Source organism: Neopelma chrysocephalum, unplaced genomic scaffold (assembly GCF_003984885.1).
Source record: "Neopelma chrysocephalum unplaced genomic scaffold, ASM398488v2 Primary Assembly neopelma1_286, whole genome shotgun sequence".
NCBI lineage: Eukaryota > Metazoa > Chordata > Aves > Passeriformes > Pipridae > Neopelma > Neopelma chrysocephalum.
The window spans coordinates 23,771-43,942 of NW_020897948.1; the positions used below are offsets into that span (position 1 = coordinate 23,771).

At 57.1% G+C, this 20,172-nt stretch overlaps 2 protein-coding genes across 3 annotated transcripts; both read right to left on the reverse strand.

The window, feature by feature from the left end:
* Nucleotides 1-292: 292 nt before the first annotated feature.
* LOC113978034 (CMP-N-acetylneuraminate-beta-galactosamide-alpha-2,3-sialyltransferase 2-like) lies at nucleotides 293-4,056 on the reverse strand. 2 transcript variants are annotated; one of them, XM_027704679.1, is made up of 7 exons: nucleotides 3,861-4,056; nucleotides 2,360-2,626; nucleotides 1,872-2,062; nucleotides 1,415-1,594; nucleotides 946-991; nucleotides 689-808; nucleotides 293-570 (listed from the first exon to the last, which is right to left on the reverse strand). In XM_027704679.1, the coding sequence occupies exons 1-7, from the start codon at nucleotides 3,915-3,917 to the stop codon at nucleotides 403-405; spliced, it is 1,029 nt and encodes a 342-aa protein (XP_027560480.1). In that variant the 5' UTR covers nucleotides 3,918-4,056; the 3' UTR covers nucleotides 293-402. The 2 variants fall into 2 exon arrangements, with proteins under 2 accessions (XP_027560480.1, XP_027560481.1); XM_027704680.1 differs by lacking the exon at nucleotides 1,415-1,594.
* A 536-nt stretch (nucleotides 4,057-4,592) lies between these two features.
* Nucleotides 4,593-19,688, reverse strand: LOC113978027 (arf-GAP with SH3 domain, ANK repeat and PH domain-containing protein 2-like). The gene is made up of 18 exons (XM_027704653.1): nucleotides 19,677-19,688; nucleotides 17,797-17,883; nucleotides 17,508-17,608; nucleotides 16,102-16,171; nucleotides 15,594-15,681; nucleotides 15,074-15,122; nucleotides 14,546-14,709; nucleotides 14,198-14,331; nucleotides 13,448-13,539; nucleotides 11,469-11,646; nucleotides 10,513-10,598; nucleotides 10,041-10,156; nucleotides 8,282-8,349; nucleotides 7,718-7,825; nucleotides 7,388-7,589; nucleotides 6,848-6,987; nucleotides 6,080-6,202; nucleotides 4,593-5,857 (listed from the first exon to the last, which is right to left on the reverse strand). The coding sequence occupies exons 1-18, from the start codon at nucleotides 19,686-19,688 to the stop codon at nucleotides 5,783-5,785; spliced, it is 1,893 nt and encodes a 630-aa protein (XP_027560454.1). The 3' UTR covers nucleotides 4,593-5,782.
* Between the last annotated feature and the right edge of the window lie 484 nt (nucleotides 19,689-20,172).

A 20,172-nucleotide genomic window follows, 5' to 3' on the forward strand; every position in this document is an offset into this window, starting at 1 on the left:
TGTAAAAATTATTTCCTTAGTTATAAAAAGACAAGAAGGGGAGATGCCCCCCTCACCCTGCCTAAAGAGCGGCATCGCAGCCACCGTGGCACCGGCACAGCAGCTCCTGGGCTCCGTGCCCACCTCTAGCCCCACCAGCTCCCCTTCCTCCCTCCCAGCCAGCACGGGCAGAGCCGTGCCCACTCCATGTCCAGCTAAACACAACATCCCTGGTGCCACAGGAGAACGGCACCCACAGTGCCCAGCTGCTGGGACCAGCACAAGCAGCACCAAGACCCTGGGGATTGCAGGGTCTGTGAGCCCAGCTTGGGTGGAGTGGAGCAGCAAGTGTTGCAGCTGCTGGCAATACAGGGGCTGCCTGTTCCTGACCCAACAGCCTGGCTTCAGTTTCTTGGAAATGCCTCATTTGTAGAATAAAATCCTGCCTTCATCTGCCAGTCTCTCAATAATGCTGAATTCGACGTCGGCATCGTGGACCCTCGTCCTGCGAAAGGCTCCGGCCCCGTGGTTTTCCTCCCAGTAGTGGTGCCAGTTCCCTTTGCTGTCTGCTCCGAAGCCAAACACAGAGACCTGTGCACACGGCAGCAAGAGCCGTGGCTGTGTGGGCGCTGGAGCACCCTGGAAGCCCACGGACGGGCAGAGCAGGGGCGATGTGGGCGCGGCCCCGGGGCCCGCGGGCTGTGCTCACCTGCTGGCAGGTGTGCAGGGCAAAGAGCAGGGCCGTGAAGCCAGTGGAGGGGTAGCGCCCGTGGTGCTGCGTCCACTTGTCATGGATGTACTTGAGGAATGCTGGGCTCAGGATCAGCACCTGAGTGGGGAGTGGAGGAGCCATCAGCTGCTCTCATGCTGGAGTGGGACAGCCCAGCAGCCCCAAGCAGAGCACCATCAGCTCTGCCCAGCAGAGCCCTGCCTGCCCCAGGGAGCTGGAGCCCAGGGAGCCCTTACCTTGTTTCTGTCAGCTCTGATGAACTGTTTGACTCTCACATACGTGCTGCAAAAGCAGAAGCCAGTGATGAGCGCGTGGCACTGCCGCTGCTGGGGCTGCCCCTCTCTTCACAGGGGTGTCCACCAGCTCCCAGCCCTGAGGCACCCCCAGCCCCTTTGGCTGACCCAGCAGCATTGCCTGGCCTGGCTCTAGGAAGGGACACATCAACCCCCCGGCCCCACAGTGGGGACAGCCCCCTCCCTCTCACAGGGGTGTGGGACTCCAGGCTGGCTGAGCCCTGCAGGGACAGCTCAGTGTCCACTACCCCAAACTGCAGTGCAGAGGGATGCTAAGACATGCACCCAGCACGCTTTGTCCCACCAGGACTGTGGTGCCAGGGCTCCAGTGAGGCACCAGGGCCCCCAGACCACACTGTCCCATCCAGAGGGTCTCCAGCACAAGAGATGCCATCCCCCAAAGCTGACACACCGTGTGACCTGTCCAGTGGAGAAGGCACTGGTCACCCACTGCAGGTCCAGGGGCTTGAAGGGGACAAGGACGAGGTGGACGCCAGGCCCAAGGTTCACTGCACTCTCTGGGTACATGAAGTGATGGGTTGTTCTCGTGCCAACATCCAGCTCAAAGCCAGCAATCTTTGCTCTGTTCATCCTAAAGGACAGCAGGATGGTGTGTCCCAAAATGAAGGTGCATGCCGTGCTGGTCCCAGGTTCCTGGTCCCACCAGGCATGGACAGCAGGTCACCCTGGCCAGCAGCAAAGAGTGGGCATGGGTGACACAGAACCAGTGTGTGCCCCAGAGTGGAGGGCTCAAGGGAACAGGGTTAGCAGTCACCCCCATCACGGGGCTTGTGTTTTCAACGGCATGGCTGGGGCATGCCAGCGTCCTGGGAAGACAGGGAGAGACCAAGTCTCTTCAGGTCACCCACCTCAGCACCCAGTCATGAGCATCAATTAGCAGCCCATGGCTGGACCCCTTCAGCCGCCCCGAGTTCCCCACCACTGCACAAGTCCTGCAGCGAGGGGGGTCCCACACGTCACTGGTTGGGGCTCGGAGGACCCTGAAGAGTTGCCGAATTATGGCCTGGAGCTGGACACCATTCATGGGACCCTGCAGGGTCTAAGGGAACAAGCACAGTGACATGCAGCATTAGCCCCCCACCAGTAACCCAGAGAGAGACAGAGCCACTCTCCTCCTAGCAGAGCCCTGGGAAAACACGGAAAAAACAGATGGGACGTTAGGAAAAGGGTACAGGACAGCACAGGGGACGGTGGGGGGTAAGGGGGAGGAAATGCTGAGCTGGGATCTCTGCACACGCTTCATCCCAATCACATCTGTTCTTGGTCCTGCCCCACTGCAAAACAGATTTAGGGAACCTGGGAAGAGCCACACGCTCCTGCCCATGGCCCTGCTCACCAGCCACCACTGAACCACGTCTGCAGAGAGCTCCTGGGCTGCCCCCGTCAGCAGGGGCCCTGCGGCCGCCTCGTAGCGCTCCTTGAACCACGCGGAGCTGTTGCCTCTGGCGGGGCAGGGGACACCAGGGGTGTGCAGGAGGGAGGGGGCCCAAGGGACAGGGCCGAGGTCATCCATGAGGGCTCGGAAACATTGCCACAGGGCCAGCAGCAGGCACAGGGCCAGCACCACCTTTGTGCGCCTCCGGTTCAGCATCCCACGTGCCACCTGCAGTGAGATGTCACAGAGACCATTGGCAGTGGCACCACAGCAGCCCTTCTCACCCACCCTCCCTGCTCAAGCCTCCCGGGACACCCCTTGGCTGCTCACCCACCCTGAGGGACCTGAAATAGCCTGGGTTTCATTTCCTTTTCAAACTGTTCGAAGGCATTTTTACTGTGCTCTGCTGCTGCCACTGCCACCAACCTAGGGCTGGGCAGGGCTGGCTGGCAGCATGTGCTGTATGAGGGGCTGCTCTCTGCCTGCAACATTTTTAGGGTCTGCAAGCTGGCCTGTGAATAATCTCCAAAGCATCATCACCCTGGCCACAAGCCAAACCCCCATTGCCATCAGAGCAGTGCCCATCTGCCCCCACGTGTGTTGGGTGCCAGCAGTGGGGCCCCTCCCCACCAGGCACCTCCCCACCAGCAGAGGAGCCCCATGGGCACAGTGCAGCTCCCACCCGAGCAGCCCTGGGGTTCTGCAGCTCCAAGGGCACTGAAACATTGCCAGGAAGAACATTTCTGGTCTCTGTCTAAAAGCACTCATGTAAATGTAAAGTCAGAGGGAAAAGGGTTTTCTTGTCCTCAGGGAGTTCATGAAGTTCTCAGTGACTTAGGACTCTGCTCCTGTGGGCTGAGGCAAGAGTGAAGAGCAGAGCTAGAGGCACAGCCTTCATCCCAGGGTGAGAAGAGAATACAGCAGGTTTATGGAGGTGTCCCCTGTGTGCTGGGAAAGTTGAAGGAAAGAAAACTCCTCCTGTCCTCACAGGAGCACCCTGTGCCTCCCCCAGTTGCCTGGGTGGGGCCGTGTGTCAGCACTGGTTCCATTTCTCCACATGAACCATTTTCTGCAGCTCCTGCAGCACGGATGTCCCTGCTCACTGTGGTGCCCAAGCTGCTGCACTCAAATCTGACCCCAAGGACGTGCCCTAGACAGCAAAACTGCTGCCCCAGGAGATCCAGGCAACCAGCAGAGATGGAACAGGATGGGGGAATTTGTACCATCCCAGTGGTTGCAGCAGGTTGTGCTCCCTTTGTCCTTCCCAAAAGACACTGAACCGTCACCTCATATTGAAAGGGAAAGCACAAACAAGTCATCACCAGCACTCCGGAAACCCAGATGTGAGTTCTCCCAAGCAGGAAGCTGCTGTGAAATGCTGGCTGTTCTCCCCTCAGGCTCAGGGGAACCCCAACAGCCCTGGCACCCTCCTCACTGGCGGTCACAGGTCCTTTTGACTTACTCTTTTGCCCTCCTGCAAACAGCCACGAGCATTTGCCATGGTGGAGGCAAAGAGCATCCATCTGATGTACTGGTCAGGCCAGTGCCAGCAGTCCCTGGGCTGGTTCAGGCACTTGTGGAGCCTCAGGGATTTTCAACCACAGCTCCTGGAGGGGTGGGAGTGGGCAGGGGGCTGCATGACCAGCACCAGCAGCTCCAACAAGCCCAGAGCCAGGGGACCCAGCCCAGGGAATATTTCATGCAGTTTGTTGCAGTCACCTGTGGCTGGGGCAGGCAGGGCTCTGGACAGGCAGAGTTGAGTGGCCTCGTCTCCCTGCCCATGCCCCTGTGCAGCCCCTGCTCCACTGATGGGACCCCTCCACCTGCACCCACACCACCATGGCAGCTCAAATGACCCCACTGTCCCTGTGTCCAGAGGTGCCCTGGCCTTGTGGTTCCCCAGCCCAGAGACCCTGGCCACGAGCCACCGTGCCCCAGCCATGTGGCCCCTGCACTGGGCTGCACTCAGTGCCCACAGACCTGTCTGTTCCCACTCAGCCGCAAGGAACACTGCCAGGATCTCCACAGTCCCACAGCAGGGAAAGAGCCTCTCCTGGTGTCGTGACCTCTTGGTTCCCAGCCAGTCCCCAGGACCCCTCACCTCCTTGGGGGAAGCGTCGCTGAGCAGGGTGATGCTTCCGGGCTCGGTGGCCTCTGCAGGGCTTGTTGCAAGAGCAACAACTGCCACGGGAAGAGGAAGTGTTGCACCATGACGTGGGGGAGAACAGCAAACAGCACAGTGAGGTCAGGGCTGCTGTCCCTTCTCCAGCAGTACCTGCCACTGGCATCCTGGCACGGCCCCTCCACACAGCCCTGCACCGTGGCAGCTGCTGGTCCCGCTGGGGCTGGATGCCCTGGCCATGTTCTCAGGGTCAAATCAGGAAACTGATGATCAAAAAGTTCCTCTGAAGGTGGGAGAAGCTGCTTTGAGTGGAACTGCCCTCCTGCCCCTGTGTGTCCTGCTGGGATGGGTCACTGACACCAGCGACATGGAGCTCTCAACAGCCTCGTGCATCCAGCACCTCACCAGGTTTCTTTTGCTCACCTGGATGGGATTTTGGCTCAGAGAGGACAGAGAAGGACTGTGAAATGTGCCTTGGCAACTAGAAAAACACAGCCAGTGGAAAAGCAGTGCCAGCTGAACTGTGAGTAATTTTATCCAAGGGGAGGTCAACACTCTGCTTTGCAAGGTTTGGTGCCTGAGGTTTGGTGCAAAGACAAAGGATCTAGAAATTCAAACTAGAGCAGCCCTGCGAAATACAAAAAGTCGGTATTTATTGGTGACAGGCTCAAAGGGGACTCTGCACCACTTCTGGGCAGCCAGGCACTGGAGGGGCAGTGCCCTGAGCTGCCACAGAGCACATTTTCTGGATCACACACAGAGTGAAACGTGGGTGGGAGGAATTAGGGGCAGCACTGGCTCTGTGATGCTGGCTTCACAGCACTTGTTTGCATTCCCGAAGTCCAGCCCACTGCAGCTCCCGAGCCCGGCAAGGCACAGCACTGCCCCCCACAGCCACAGCACTGCTCCCCTCAGCCGTCACTTCCACCAGCACTGGCAGAGCAGGGAGCTCCAGGGAGCAGAGCAGGGAGGTCACAGGACTGCAGCATGGACAGGGTAAGGCAGGGCCCGGGCATGGGGCAGCAGAGCACACCAAGGCTGGTCTGTGCATGGGGCCATGGCTGAGGCAGGAGCTCTGCTGTGGAGCCCGTGGGCTGCTGTGTTCTCGCTTCTTGGCTGGCTGAGAGGTTCTCTGACACAGCCCAGAGGAGGGGTGGGCTGGGGGATGAGTGCTGGGGCAGCAGAAGTGAGTGCAGATGGTAGCTTGGAGAATTGCATTTTGAGCAGCTGATCAGATCTTCCTTCTTGAATTGAAGCAGCTCCTACTCGCTGAGCACGTGAACAAATGACACAGGGAAGACACCTTGCCTGTGAGGCTGTCCTTCAATCCACCCTTTCTGTGGGGAGACAGGAGGGAAAAGGAGCAGTGAGCACAACACAGGGGCATTCAGGGGGATGAGGAACTGGACGCATTCCTTTGATTACCAGGAAAAAGATGGAGACACAGATGCACAGCAGGAGATGACAATGTGTGCAACAGTCATGGGACAGAGGCGGGAGATGTCTGGAGAGGGGATCATGTGCATCCAAGTGCCAGCTACATGCACAGGTTCACTCACCCACCAGTTGCTGTCCTCCTTTTCAGACACCACAATGACCTCGCCTGTGTGGAAAGTCAGCTCGTCCTCCCTGTCAGCGTCGCAGTCATAGAGAGCGCGAACCCTGCGGAGCAGCCGTCGGTTCTGCCAGGAGAGAACATCGTCAGACACAAACTGTGTCCTGGGGCCACTGTCCTGACCCCAAAGGCCCTGGCAAAGGTGTGAAGAGCAAGGATGAGAGACTGGGAGATTTCCTGTGCAGAGAGTAGTGCAGAGGTAGCAGATCATCTGCTGGGAGTTTGGTGGGACAGGGGCTCCTTCTGCTGGAACATCCTTCCAGAGGCAGCCGCTCCTCTGCCCCAGGACTGTGGCGTGTGCCCGTGCAGGGTGTGGGGTCCCCATTCTCTCAGGGCAGGTCTGTGTGAGGAGTCAGCGGTGCTGACTTGTGTCACCACAACCCTAAGACCAAGCAACCCAAGCAAGGTGTCCCTAATGAAAGGGCTCTGCCTCTGCAGTATCATCAGGGAGAAAGGTGTCCCCTGCAGCCCAGAGGGGCAGGGCCAGCGTGGACACTGCACTCTTGTCCAAAACTACACTCCCTGACCTGACAACCTGAAATCGTGAACACGGCAGGGGTAGCATTCCCAGCACTTAGCAGGGAGACGTCAATGCCAGGGAATCACAGAAATGCTGGAAGGAGAAGTTGCTAAGGCCAATAGCAGCTCAGGTCAAAACCAAAGGGGATAAATACGGGCAGACGTGGGAGCTGAGCTGACCCTGGCCACCTACCAAACTGCTCCTCTGAGGAAGTGGGACATTCCAAGCATGGCCAGAACATGGATCTGGCTCCTGGAGAGATCGGTGTGGGCCAGGCTCTTCTACTTTGCTGGGGCCAGACGTGCAGAGGGGGTCCATGGCTTTCGGGGCACCTAAAACACAACCAGGCTGGTTCATCTGCTCACACCTTTCATCACAGGCGGACAACAGCAACCACCACTGTCAGGCAACATGGTGCAACATGGTCCTCCACGATGGTACAGTGTGGGCAGCAAGTACCCCCCAGTCTGGGAGCTGGAAAGGGGAGGGACTGGGGACAGGGGGGGACGGGGGACAGTTGTGCTGCTCTTCAAAGCAGGGATCAGTGCTAGGTCAGACCACGCAGCCTTGGACCCTGAGGAGCAGAGGCCCAAAGGGCAACCCATGGCACCAGACAAGCCCTCCCACCCTGTCGGGGCCCAGCTCCCTCCCAGACCCCACTCTGCCAGCGGGGCCAGGCTGCAGCAGCAGCTCACCCTGCCAGCCCCACAGGACCCCCCCACAGGCTCTCACCTGGCTGTGCCTGCTGGGGCGGGAGTGGAGGTGGATGGGAGGGGGCCGGTGGCACTTCCACGTGTAGGTGGTGGGCTGGTGAGGGGCAGGGGTCCGGCCACCCGCCCTGGGGCACTGCCTGTGCTGCCTCTGGCCAGGGGACAGCAGCAGGGGGCTGGTAGCAGCTCTGGGGATGGGCAGATCCCCTCTTCTCAGGCCCCATCTGGGAAAGGGGGTTTGCAGGTTGGATGGAGGGTGTACGGGTGGGAGGTACAGCCGCACCCACGTCAGCGCAGGCAGCGAGGCCACAGCAGCACACAGGGCCCAGCCCAGCCCCTCTCAGCACCTCACCTTCTCATCCAGGTCCTCGTCACTCTCAAACATGTCATCTTGTCCCGGCCACCACTCGTATTCCACGTGGACGTGGGGGTTGAATTGATTGCTCTGGGCCTGCAGCAGCTGGGGCACAGAGGAGCTCCCTGAGGACCCACCAGACCCGTCCTACCCCACCAGCTCCACAGGCCCCATATCCGACCACCCACCCTGCAGGGCAACATCTGCAGCTGCAGGCAGTTCTCCCCAGCAGCAATGGGCCATTGCCAAGGTCTCCAAATGCACAAATCAGAACATGGAAAAGCCAAGCCTGCACTTGCTGAGGAGGTGCACAGCCCCAGTACAGATCCAAGTCCCACTCCATGCTGCAACCCCGGCCTGGCCTGTCCTAAACTGCCCCAAGGGACCCTGTGCCAGTAGGACCAGCACCCACCCTCCCTCCTCTGCATCCCACACTGGCATTGGGGATGCTGGGGGGCACAGGGGGGCCTGTGGACAGGTCCACGTGGGTGTGGGTCCCCCACTGCTCTCTGCTGCTGGGACGTGTCCTGAAACAGGAGGGGTGGTGAGACAGTGCCTTACCAGCTTTTCACACAGGGGGTGTCTCATCCTCCTGGCAACGTCCAGGGCCGTCTCTCCTGCTCTGTTAGCTGTGGGGGAAGCAGCACCTTGAGGCCCATGAGCCCGTGCTGTGCTCAGTGAAATGAAGAGCCGTGCTGTGTTTGGGGCTACTGGCAAAATAAGCCTAAAAGAAGGGACAGCCTATACCCAGGAGCAGAACAGAGGCTCAGACCATTGAAGGATGGTGATGGGAAGATGAAGAGCACAGGAGCTGAGACACACAAATAAGGAGAGAAAGGAGTAGGAGTAAATCGATGACCCACAGAGATGAGACAGGACAGAGAGGACAGAGGGACAGAAGACCCTCATTGCCAGAGCCTCAAGGCTACAAAACCAGAGGAGGTTTGGGCAGACCCAGTGTGTGTGTCCTGATACCTAATGGACACACAGCTCCCTGTGCCTGCAAGAAGGGTGTGAGTGCAAGTGCAAACAAGCCACAACCATTTTACTTCGGTTTCACTTTAAAATACAACTCCTCCCACTGCTTGGAGGTCTGAGGGTGGCACCTGTGATGGTGTTGCTGTCGTGCAAAACCCCTCCTTGCAGAGCAGCAGCACGAGACTGGCTGGGGGCAGGTGGGCTGGGAGGGTTCTGGGGGAGGGGGAAGGTGGGAGAAGGGAACAGCAAGAGGTCTGTACCCAAAGGGACTGCAGAGCATCCCCAGAGTAGTGCTGGGGCCTGCACTGTGGACTCAAGGTTCTTGAGGTGCCAGTGTTAGCCAGCAAAGGCAGGTCAGGCCCAACTGTGCCCAGCGTGGCCAAGGCAGTGAGAAATTTGGCTGCCAAATCCCTGTGCAGCTGGGGGACACACACCCAGCTCCTGCTGGTCTCTTTGTCCTCCAAGGGGCTGCTCCTGTGCTGCCTGGAATGGGAAATGGGATCATCACAGGATCACCCCAATAGGCAAAGCTGAGTGCACCTGCCAGCTCAGCTGGTACCTAACACTTGTGCCCTCCCATTTCACCCAGGATCCTAGCTTTTAAGCTCACTTCTGTGATGTTAAGAGGAGATTTATGGGCAATATAAATGGTTGGACCTGAGATCTGGGCACCAGAGCACCAGCACACACCGTCTCAGAACCAGTGCTTTGACAGTTCTCCTGCCTGTGCTCCAGCATTGAGGTGTTGGGTTTGGAAACGAGTTCAGTGCCTGTTTTGGCTTCTGCTGTGCATGTGCTGTGTGTGGCAGAGCAGCTCAGGCAGTGTTTACCTAGCTGGACTCTGCCAGCTTGGTGAGCCCACCCCAGTGCAGTCCCACCAGCAAGGGGGACAGTGAAGTGGGGCAGAGACACAAGCTCCCTGGGTCAGAAGTACCCCAGAGAAAACTGTTTACTCCCTGGGGAGCAGAGAAGAGCATCCCCTGCTCACAGTTGGAGAGCAAAGCCACTGCTTCTGTCCCAGGCTGCCGAGAGCAGGAGCCTGTGAGGTGGGAACACCCCACTCATGGGGGGCCACGTGCACCCCAAACCAGTTTGTGAGTGCTGCTGATCCTGGAGAGCCAGCCCAGAGCAGTGCCAGAGCAGGGCACCTTGCTGGACATGGGCAGAGCCTGGAGCTGATGCTGTCACCCTGCTGAGCTCCCCACCCACACTGCCACCAACCTCCCTCCCCACAGCCACAGCCGAGGGTTCTGGCGCTCTGACAGACCAAGGAGGTGTTTCCAGAGAAGAGCTGGGCAGACATTTCAGATGTGCACAGGGCACGAGGTCCATGGCCACTCACTGATGGTGATGTCGGCTCTGGCCCTCAGCAGCAGTTTGGCACACTGGGGTTTGTTGTGGGAGCAGCAGTAGTGCAGCGCCGTGTTCCCCTCCACCGTCTGCTGCTCCAGGCTCCTGCTGCAGCACAGGGGGACAATGTCAGCACCTCCAGGAAGAGGCACCAGCCCCAGCCCCAGCAAACACTGCCTGGTGCTGGCACACGTGTCCTGCTTCCCACCTCACCTGGAGAACAGATCATTGTCACATTGTGTCACACCACCATTGTCACACCTCAGCCCAGGGGGGACAAGGGAACCCCTCTGATCTAGGGGTGGCTACCCCAAGCCCAACCTAAAGCTTATTTGCTGGCAGGTTTTCCCTGCTGATTTTTCTCTTCTTTTGGGAGTATTTTGGAGAAGATCATCAGTCTTGCACCTTTCATTAGGGGTCATTAAATTCAGCCGTGACAATCTGACTGGGTGTGATGAACTTACCTGTTCTGGACAAGAAAATCAACAATATGCAAAGAGGTTTGATCAGACCAAAGCACTGCCAGGTGGAGAATCGTCTCCCCAGGTTCCTATAACCAAGAAGAGTAGAGTAAGGATGAGACAGTGTGTGCCTGCAGTGCCACTGCAAGCAGGAGCCCTGTCCTTTGGGGCTGTCCTGACACATTTAAAATCTGAGAGATGAGTAAGTTTAACTGTCTCTTCAGAGGCCACCAAGGCTGGTGAGAACCTAATTAAAATGGTGAGCTCATGGCTTCATGAAGAAGAATCAATCATCCCCTTTTCACATTTAGAAACCATGGCAACCAAAGGTAACTTCTGGCCCCAGGCCACCAGCTGAACTCTGCCAAGCCCAGGATCTCAGCAGAGCCCTGGGGTGTGCAACAGCTGCTCCCTGCAGAACTGCTTCTCATTCACCAGTTTGTCCCAGCATATCCCAGTGCTTCTTGCTCACTGCAGCATTTTGCTCCTTTGCTTTGAGGACACCCACCAGCAGCATGCCTGCAGCTCCAGGGATTCCCTGAATTCCTAACACCACTCTCTTCTTCCACTTACAGCAATGACCCACACTGAGGTTTTGCAGGAAAAAATGCTGCCCTGATTTTTCAGCCTACAGTAAGACTTGGATGTCCCGAGAAAATCCACTCAGAAGTTTACAGGTAAATCTCAGTTACAAACTGGCCTTGGAAAAGCCCTGGGGTTGTGGTTTTGACTCCTGTCCCCTCCACACACAACATGAGGAGGGTTGTGGGGTCACAGCCAGAAAATCCTTCCTCTACTGTGACATTCCTCACCCTGCTTGAGTCTGCCTGTTGCTTTCAGCTCACACAAAGCACCATTTTCATCAGAAAACTCTGTTCTCTGTCAGGCACAGGGACCCTTGTGGACAGGCTGGGGAGCAAAGCTGTTTGCCATGGGGCCTGTGGGGTGGGTGGCCATACCTGCACAGGGGCCAGCACAGGCTCACTCAAGTCCACGTCCTGTGCATATGCTTGGAGCAAAGCAAATATGTCCTTGTCCTTCACGGCTGCTGGGAGGGCAGAGCGCTGAACAGGAGGGCTCCTCTTGGCATATTTCTTCTTGACGTATTTGGAAATAATGAAATCCTTCCGAGAGGCCCTTGCAGAGATCAGCCAAATGAGAGTTAGGGGCCACAGATAACCCAGTGAGCAGGTCAGGCCCCCCTCCCTGCTCTCCCTCTGCCCCAGCCACCTTCCCTCTCTCTCCCCCAGCCCGGCCAGGCAATTTAGCACCTCCCCTCTCTCTGTCACATTCCCCAAACTCCTCTGCATCAGCGTTCCTAACAACTCTCACAAAGCACTGTGGTTTTCTTAAAGCTTCCTCTCTGCAGTTTTAAAATTTATTTTGCATAATTAAACAAGACCTGGACTTTCAGGCACTTAAAGTGCCATGGCCTGGGGGTGAGGACTCCTGCAGGCCCCTGTCTTTCCCTCCAGCAGGGATCCCTCTGCCTTCATCCAACACCCTGAAGTCTTGTGCTTCTCTCCTTTGCCAAGGCAGAGACAGGAAGGGTCGGTGCCTCTCCCCCTCTCCCAGGCACTCTTTGCTTTCCAGAACCTCCTCCATCACCTCTGCTCCAGCATGAGGAGACCTGACCCCTCTGCCCTTCCTGCTGGGAGATGCTCAGGGGTGCCAGGGGATTTATATACAGCCCTGGTGATGTTTTATGCTCTCCTCTCCCTTCCCATCCTCCCCAGCCCTGACCTTTGCCTTTCAGACCCCTCTGCCCTCGCAGTTCAGTGCTGGGCTCAGATCCCTGATGGTGAGAATCAGGGGAAAGAGCAGAAATCTCAAGGATTGGGAAATGCCGTATGGTGTGAACTGGCCAGGAGTATCCATGGGTCAGGAACAGCTTCTGGACTAGGACCCCTGGAGCAGGGGAGAGGTTAAGAACAGCAGGAGCAGCTGCCAGCCAGAGGATCCAGGGTGGCTGCAGGTGTCTTAGGGGGCAAAGGAGTGCTCCAAACAGAAAAGGTCATTGAGGGAGAACCAAATTACTAATTTCATGCAGTTTCAATCTTCCCAGCGCACAAGTAGAAGAGTGGATCTGGCAACTTAGATCTTGACCACACTGTTCCAGTTGTGTTTTCCTGTTCTCCCAGCTCTCTGATGCTGTCTCCCTGCTAAGTGCCATTCCTCACTCACCCATTCCCTGCAGAGTAGGTCCACACTGTCCAAATGGTACCACAGTCAGGGCTTACAGGCTTGTGATGGAGCCTAACTATGCCTGCTCTGCCTGCCTGCCCTCCAGCCTCCTGAAAGTCCCCTCAGCCCTGACAATGTTTCCCAGCTCTGTGCTTCCCCCAGGAGCACTGCTGCACCCCAGGTTCATGGCACACTGCCCTGGAGAAGCCCCCAGCTCATACTGGTACCAGCCATGCCCCCAGCTGTGCCCTGTGCTCTGCAGAGCCTGGGGGCACACCAGGATGAGGGATGGGAGTTCCCACATCCTCAGCCGATCCTTGCTCGCTGTGTGTGCTGATCCCACCAGCCCTGGGCCGCAGCCACTGTACACAGTGAGCTGCTCTGCACCATGCACGTCCCTGTCACCCTGAGCCCTCCTGCCCTGCTGATGTGCAGCCAGGGCCACCCTGCTCTGCAGCTCCACTTCGGTTTTAAATTTTCCCTTGCCTTCTCCTTTCCAACACTGGCTCCTCAACCTTTGTCCTGACCTCAAGGCTAATCCTTGAGTTATCCTGCTGGCTTTTCCTCACTCTCCTTCTCTCATTTATCAAACTTTTCCAGCTAAGCTTGATGAAACTGGTCCTGAAGAGAAGTGAAGGTCTCGGGAGGAGGCTGAGCAGTGCCATGGTCCTGGTCACTGCAGGGAGCACATTGAACTGTGTGTTCAGTGGTATCTAACCTCCCGCAGAAAAACAGCTCTTGCAGAGCGACTCACATGTCACTGTGGACAGTGGGCTTCAAGGAAAGGTTGTGGAGATTTGCTTCCATAACACTGTTGAAGCCAGAGTTGCCGATATTCCTCGCCAGCTGCAAAACAGCCAAGGAAGAGGTGACATGGGACACACAACAGCCATGGAAAGGAAGCTCCAGGTTGAGGTCCTGACCAGGTATCAAGGGGATGCCAAGGGGTACCAGGATGGGTGTGCTCAATGGCTGGAGGCTCTGCTCTGCCTCCTGCTGCTGAGAACTCCCAACTCCAGCAGCACAACCAACCCCAGAGTCGACCCCTGGGCTCAGAGCTGGGCAAGCAACTACCCCTGCAAAAAGCCCCTTCTCCTGCCCTGCTCCCCAGCAGCAGCTCCCAGCACAGCCCGACCAAACCCATGAGCACTGAGAGCATTGTAGCCCTAAAGCAGCCCCATGCAAAGTCTCCAAGCCCCTGTCTGCCCCATGCTCTGCCCTCCCCCAGTTCCAGCTTGGCCCTGCCCCACAGTTCCCCTGCACTGGGGGACACAGATGAGCAGAGGGGACTGAGATGGATGGGTGACCCAACAACAGCAAAATGACCCTCCTCTCCTCCTTGAAGATGACAATTCCTGACACAATAACCACTAAACCCTGGGAATTACAGGTGGGTATGGATCAGTTTAACAGGTAAAAAACCCCACAGAATTAACTTAGTTTTAAAGAGGCCCCAGCAGAAGCAAGAGAGGCTTGAGGACAGAGCACTCTGGCAGCATCCTACCAGCAATTCAGAGGTTGCCAGCTTGTCCCGAGACAGCGACTGGATGCGGGAGAGGTGCACACCCATCTCCCTGTGAATCCCAGAGCACCCACTGCAGATCAGGATGCCCAAGTTAATGAAGAGCCAAGAGGGATCTGCAGGGACAAGACCACAGGGTTTGTGTGCACCTCTTGCCTCTCCTCCCTGCTGGCCCACCAGCACCCCATGGCACAGCTCCCCAGCAGGACAGAGGGGAGAAGCAAGACCCCGGATGCCTGCAGGAGCTGGATCCCACTGGGGCAGGGCAGAGCAGTGCCAGTCCAGGGGAAGGAAGCACAGGGAGCCTCAGGACCATGGGCTGGCTGTCACCTGGGGCAGAGCAGTCGCAGCACTCCCCGTTCCCAGGCATGCCTCTGAGCTCCTCCAGGATGGCCCGGGTCAGCTCCTCCCGGCTGCTCTCCCCTCCACCCTGGGCCTTGCTGAAGGCCACGTTCAGTGCCCCCTCCTTGCTGTTGCTGAGGACGGACACCCAGCTGCAAGGGCAGGAAGCAGATTAGGAGCAGGGTCCCATGGGTCTGTGCTCAGACTGCAGGGCAAGAAAGGCAGCAAGGCTTGTCCCACTGTCACAGGGGAGATCCCAGTCTGCCCCAGTCTGCCCCAGTCTGCGCAGCAGCCACCACACACAAAGGTCCTGCCCAGGACTCCACCAGCAAACTGGTTGCCAGGAGCATCCCCCCAGCTCCGTGTCCTCTCTGTGACCGGCAGTGCCCCCGGAGAGATTGGGCATAGTCAGGATGCAAAGGGCATCAGCCAGGGGGTTCCCCATGCTGCTCAGTTGGCCAACAGCCCAGTTTGTCATCGGAGCCAGGGCAGTGTTTTTGGCACTGCAGTACTCACACGACACAGTCCTGCTCGTCCTCGGCCCGGAAGCAGAACGTGCGGTTGTCTGAAACACACAGAGCCTCCCCTGACACCCTGCTGGTCCATGTGCCTGCAGAGCCTTCAGGGCAAGGCACAGCACCCCTCAGCTGGGCTCAGCACACCTGGGAGCAACCTCCAGCCCAGGCAGCTGGGCTGACAGCCCCTGCCCAGTGCACCCCAAGCAAAGGGACCTGCTCCTGTACCAGGAAGGAGGGATACTGGCATCAGTTTAACTGCAGCCCAGGAACTACACCTGTGTTGTCTCCAGGCACCCTGCACTGCCCCACAGCAGTGTTTTCTATCTCACCCCCCATGTGTGCATCACTGCTCCTGAGCAGAGCTGCCTCCTGGCACAATTTCCCCAGAGTAGTCCCCCAAGCTGGCCCAGAGCTGCAGAGCTTCCCCTCATCCCTAACACACCGGCTGTCTGAGTGCCAAGCACTGCCCCAGGTTCAGGCCCTTCCCAAAGGATCCATAGGCAGGTGCCAGCACTCACGGGAAACCAGATCGAAGCATTTCTTGTCACCCATGTTTGGCTTCACTTGGCAGGTCAGTAAATTCAGCCTGGCTGGGGGGCAGTTTTGCTGCAAGCAGAATGAGGAAACACTTCAGTGCTGTGGGGACAAGCACCACCTGGCTCTGGAGACAGACACATACCCAGCACTTTGTCTTTGGCTCAGGAGCAATGCAAGAAATAGCAACACAGACCTTTTCTTTCCCAACACCCACCCCATGCTTGAAGCCAGGTCCCCAAGCTCATCCCCTCCATGCACAAAGGCAGACAAGGACCTCCTGTGTTTGTCTAGCACTCTGTGGGTTGCAGGAACTTCAGTCTCAAGAGAAAGGCTCCCGTGCCAGGGCAGCCCAGCAGGGTAAGCAGCAGGCACAAGGGCCCTGACAAGCCCCAGGAAGCCACTGGAGCGCCTGGCAGCAACAGGCTCTGCAGACCCTGAGGGTCAGGCAGCAGCTTCCAGCAGGAGCAGAGTGGAAGAAGCAGTTCCTACCCTGCTGTGAGAGATGGTCAGGTAGCCATTGCTGATGGTGCATTTCCTCTTCTGCCAGACTTTTCTCAACCTGGAAGTGAGTGGAGGGTGAACTGAAGGACAGGCAGGAGGAGCAGCAGTCGTGCAATGCAGGGCAGCACTGGCACAGGCCAGAGCCATGCAAGGCCCAGCACAGGCCCACAGCTCTCAGCAGACACAGCTGAGCTTCCACAAACTGGGTCTGTTGCTCTCGGTCTGCTCTGAGCTGAGCAGGACCTGTCCTGTGGCACAAGGCAGGTTTGTGCAGATGGGCAGCTCCCCACACTGCTGGGGTGGTGATACAGGAGCAGAACAATCAGGGCAGCAGGAGCTGCTAGCAGAGAAAACATCCAAGCCCTTCAAGCTCCAAACTGACCACAGGCTGCTTTCCTGTGCCTCCCACTGTCACACAGGGGAGAGGTGGGAGAGATACATCCACAGGGTGAGGAGATACTTCAGCCTGTGGTAAAGGAGACTCCTGAGTTCATTATTTTCTGTGCAGTTTCACGTTTTTCTAGGGTACTTCATAGTCCTTTCCAGGTATGCAAGTCTCTCAGCATAAGACCCCTGTGATTCCCAGCAAGCATTCTGGTGGGAGATGATCCTCTTTTCAAAGACAGTGGAATGCTTTCCAGGTGCTCAGGGTGCAGCTCCTGGAAGAGTGCCTGCTGGCTCTCTGCCCTCTGGCCCACAATGCCCTCTCCACCACCCATGCTGTGTCTAAGTCACCCCACATTTCTGCTCTTTCCCCTGATTCTCACCATCAGGGATCTGAGCCCAGCACTGAACTGTGAGGGCAGAGGGGTCTGAAAGGCAAAGGTCAGGGCTGGGGAGGATGGGAAGGATGAAGAGAGCATAGAACATCACCAGGGCCGTATATAAATCCCCATGGCACCCCTGAGCATCTCCCAGCAGGAAGGGCAGAGGGGTCAGGTCTCTTCATGCTGGAGCAGAGGTGATGGAGGAGGTTCTGGAAAGCAAAGAGTACCTGGGAGAGGGGGAGAGGCACTGACCCTTCCTGCCTCCATCAGCACAAGACTTCAGGGTGTTGGATGAAGGCAGAGGGATCCCTGTTGGAGGGAAAGCCAGCTGGTTCTGGCTCCTCACAGTGTGTGCAGGGTCCTCACCCCCAGCACTTGCAGGGTTTGAGAGGACATTGCTCAGCTTCAGGGGAGAGGAATGTCCTCAGAGCTAAAAGATGGACACAGGCTGCTTGGAGCTTTGTGTTGAAAGCTGTTGGAGGCTGGGACAGTGTCAAACACACCTTCATGTGTGCTTGTCCTGTTCCTCTGCCTTGTGGCCAGGGAAAGGAGGCCTATTTCAGTGGCCCTAATCTGGCCCCAGGTCACCAAAGTACAGTTGAAAGGGTAATGTTGATCCCAACTTACCCACTGCTTTTCTTGAGGAGGGTCCCTGACCTCTCCGTGCCGTGCTGCTTGTTCCCTTGCAGCTGGTGCATGTTGTGTCCTGCCTGCCTTTTCCCAGGGGCCTGGCAGAAGGAGAGAAATAGCAGCAAGGCCCCACCCCAACAAAACCACTGCCACCCAAGAGTGTGGCCTCACAGGACTGCCAGGGACCCTGTGCTCCCCCAGAGCTCCCCAGAAACCCCACAGCTTTTGGTATCAGCGGGCAGACATCACGTAAGCAGCTGCTGTGTCATGAAGGATCAGACCTCACCTCTTTCTTCTCCAGCCGTGATGCCATTTCCAGCTGATGCCGAAGGGAGCAGAGCTGCTGCTTCACCTGATCTTTGTTTGAGAGGCACTGGAGCACAGTGAGCCTCTCACATGGCAGCAGGAGGCTCCTGACTCAGCTGCCCCAACTCCTCCTCCCGGGTGCAGCAGAAGTGTCCCCACTCCACCCTCTGCCCTCGCTGACCCCTCGCTCTGTGGGACTCTCGGAGCCCCATTCCTGCCGTGGGAGGCTCTGCTGTCCCCTGCAGTGCCCTGGTATGTGGTATGTGAGGAGGGAGGCAGGCATGTCCCAGCACCAGCACTCCAGCAACGACACCACAGGAGAGCAGTCTGCATTTTCCTGTGAAAGCAGCTGTTTGCAGTGTAAAAACAACCAAGAGCCTGAAGGTCACACTGTAGTAGCTGTTAGATATTTATTTTTTCCCTCTTGGTAACATCAGGAATTTAAAAAATTAAAAGGTCTTCAAGTTATCAAAAGCTGATAGACGTTGGCACTGGAATGTGCCCCTGAAGCAGAGCCTGGGGGTTTGCCTGCATGATGGATCTGTAAGATGCTGCTTGCTGTGCTCAGTTACCTTGTTCTGGGGTGGTGCCTCCCCTCTTTTTGTTATTTACATAATGACTTTTAATATGAATCATTACAAATTAGAGAACAAGCAGGGTAACACACCTAGAGCAGACTGATTCAAACAGAGCAACAGATGCCAGAGGAGACCTGCACTACAGGACCAGGAGAAACGAGTGCAAGTGACGGTGATACAGTATCTGGGTAATACTCTGCAAGTCTGGAGTGTGGAGGAAGATGAACAAGACCAAGCAAACTGGAACAGAGATCTAGAAATGCTGGGAAAACAACATAAATGCTCTGCTGTACTTGAAGGACGTCCCAGCCCCTGGGACAGGAGTGCTCAGACTGTCTCTGAAAGCCTTGCCACTTGGGAGAACGTCCTCCTGTCTCCAGGCCACGTCTGACTGACAGAATGCAAAGTCAAATGCTAAAGGTCACAAGGCTTACAGGACCTGCCCCGAGGAAACACATTAAGAGCTTCGGTTGGCAGCAGCTGGCATGGAAAGCCAAGAGCAGAGATGAAAAATCTGGACATCTGCAGAGCAGCTGGAGGTTTGGCAGAGGAATAGGCTTGTGCCTCCTTGGTACACTTCTTTACACTTGTTCCTTCTACTCTGTGTCCTGGGGAATGGCCCTGTACTTTTCCCACTCCCAGTGATGGCTGCCTTTTTTCCCCTCCATGGACCACTGTGCATCAGGAATTAATGATTAATAGATGTGAAGAGCTCCTCCCCCACCCTCCCACTCAGTGTGCACACACAGACACACATCTGCACTCCCCAGGGACAATTATAAACTGAAATATTTGGAGGAAGCCTGAGGCAAACACAATTTGAAGTCACGGGGAGCCCCAGCCTGGTGGTGTGGTGGGAAATGTGTCTGAGCATGGCTGCAGGAGCCAAGGGGCTGTTTTGGGGGTGTGCACTGGGTGTGCTGGGGTGCACTGAGTTTGTTTGCATGGACCAGTCACTGCTGGAGTGCACCAGGAGTGCTGGGGTGCACTGGGCACTGCTGGGATGCACTGGGCACTGCTGGGATGCACTGGGTACTGCTGGGGGGGACAGGGGACTGTTTGTGAAGGCAGAAAAACTGGGGTGATGCAGCACTGTCACACCCCAGGGCCTTGCTGTAGCCCCAAGCAGGTGCATGGCTGAACCTTTGCAGCCTATTTCACTCCACTTTGCAGCCCAAGGGTCCCCTGGGGGAGAGAGAGCTCCCTGTTTGCCATTCTGGGGACCCCATCCTGTGGCTGCTCTGGCCCCCCCGGGGGAGCACCATGTCTGCCCCACACTCACTCCTGGCTTCATGTCCAGCCAGAGTCCTCACCACCTTCATACCTTCCTGCCTGCCTCTGCCCAGACAGTTTCCTCCCCAGAACCTACTCCATTCCTGCCCCATTCAGAAGGCAATCAGGCAGGTGCCTTTGCTATAAAACCCCATTGTCAGTTAATTTCTTTGGAATTGCAGCTGTCCCACTGAGCATCATCTCCTGCACCAGGATGAGACCTCTCAGAAGGAATCTATCTTGTCAAAACCCTGGGTGAAACACCTCCACTTGAAATCAGATCACATCAGGGCTTGTCTGTACAGATGACAGGAGCCCCAGGGCACCAGAGACCACACTGAGAACAAGTCTCATTTAATTTACATCAGCCCAGCACCAAAGTCAGATTCGAGCTCGTGACCCCCTGCTGTCCCAGCACCATCCTGTGCTACCCAGGAGGAAGGTGAAGGGGCACTGAGGACTGCAGGCAGCAGCTTGTTCCCCCAGCTCCAGAAAGCAGCTACAAA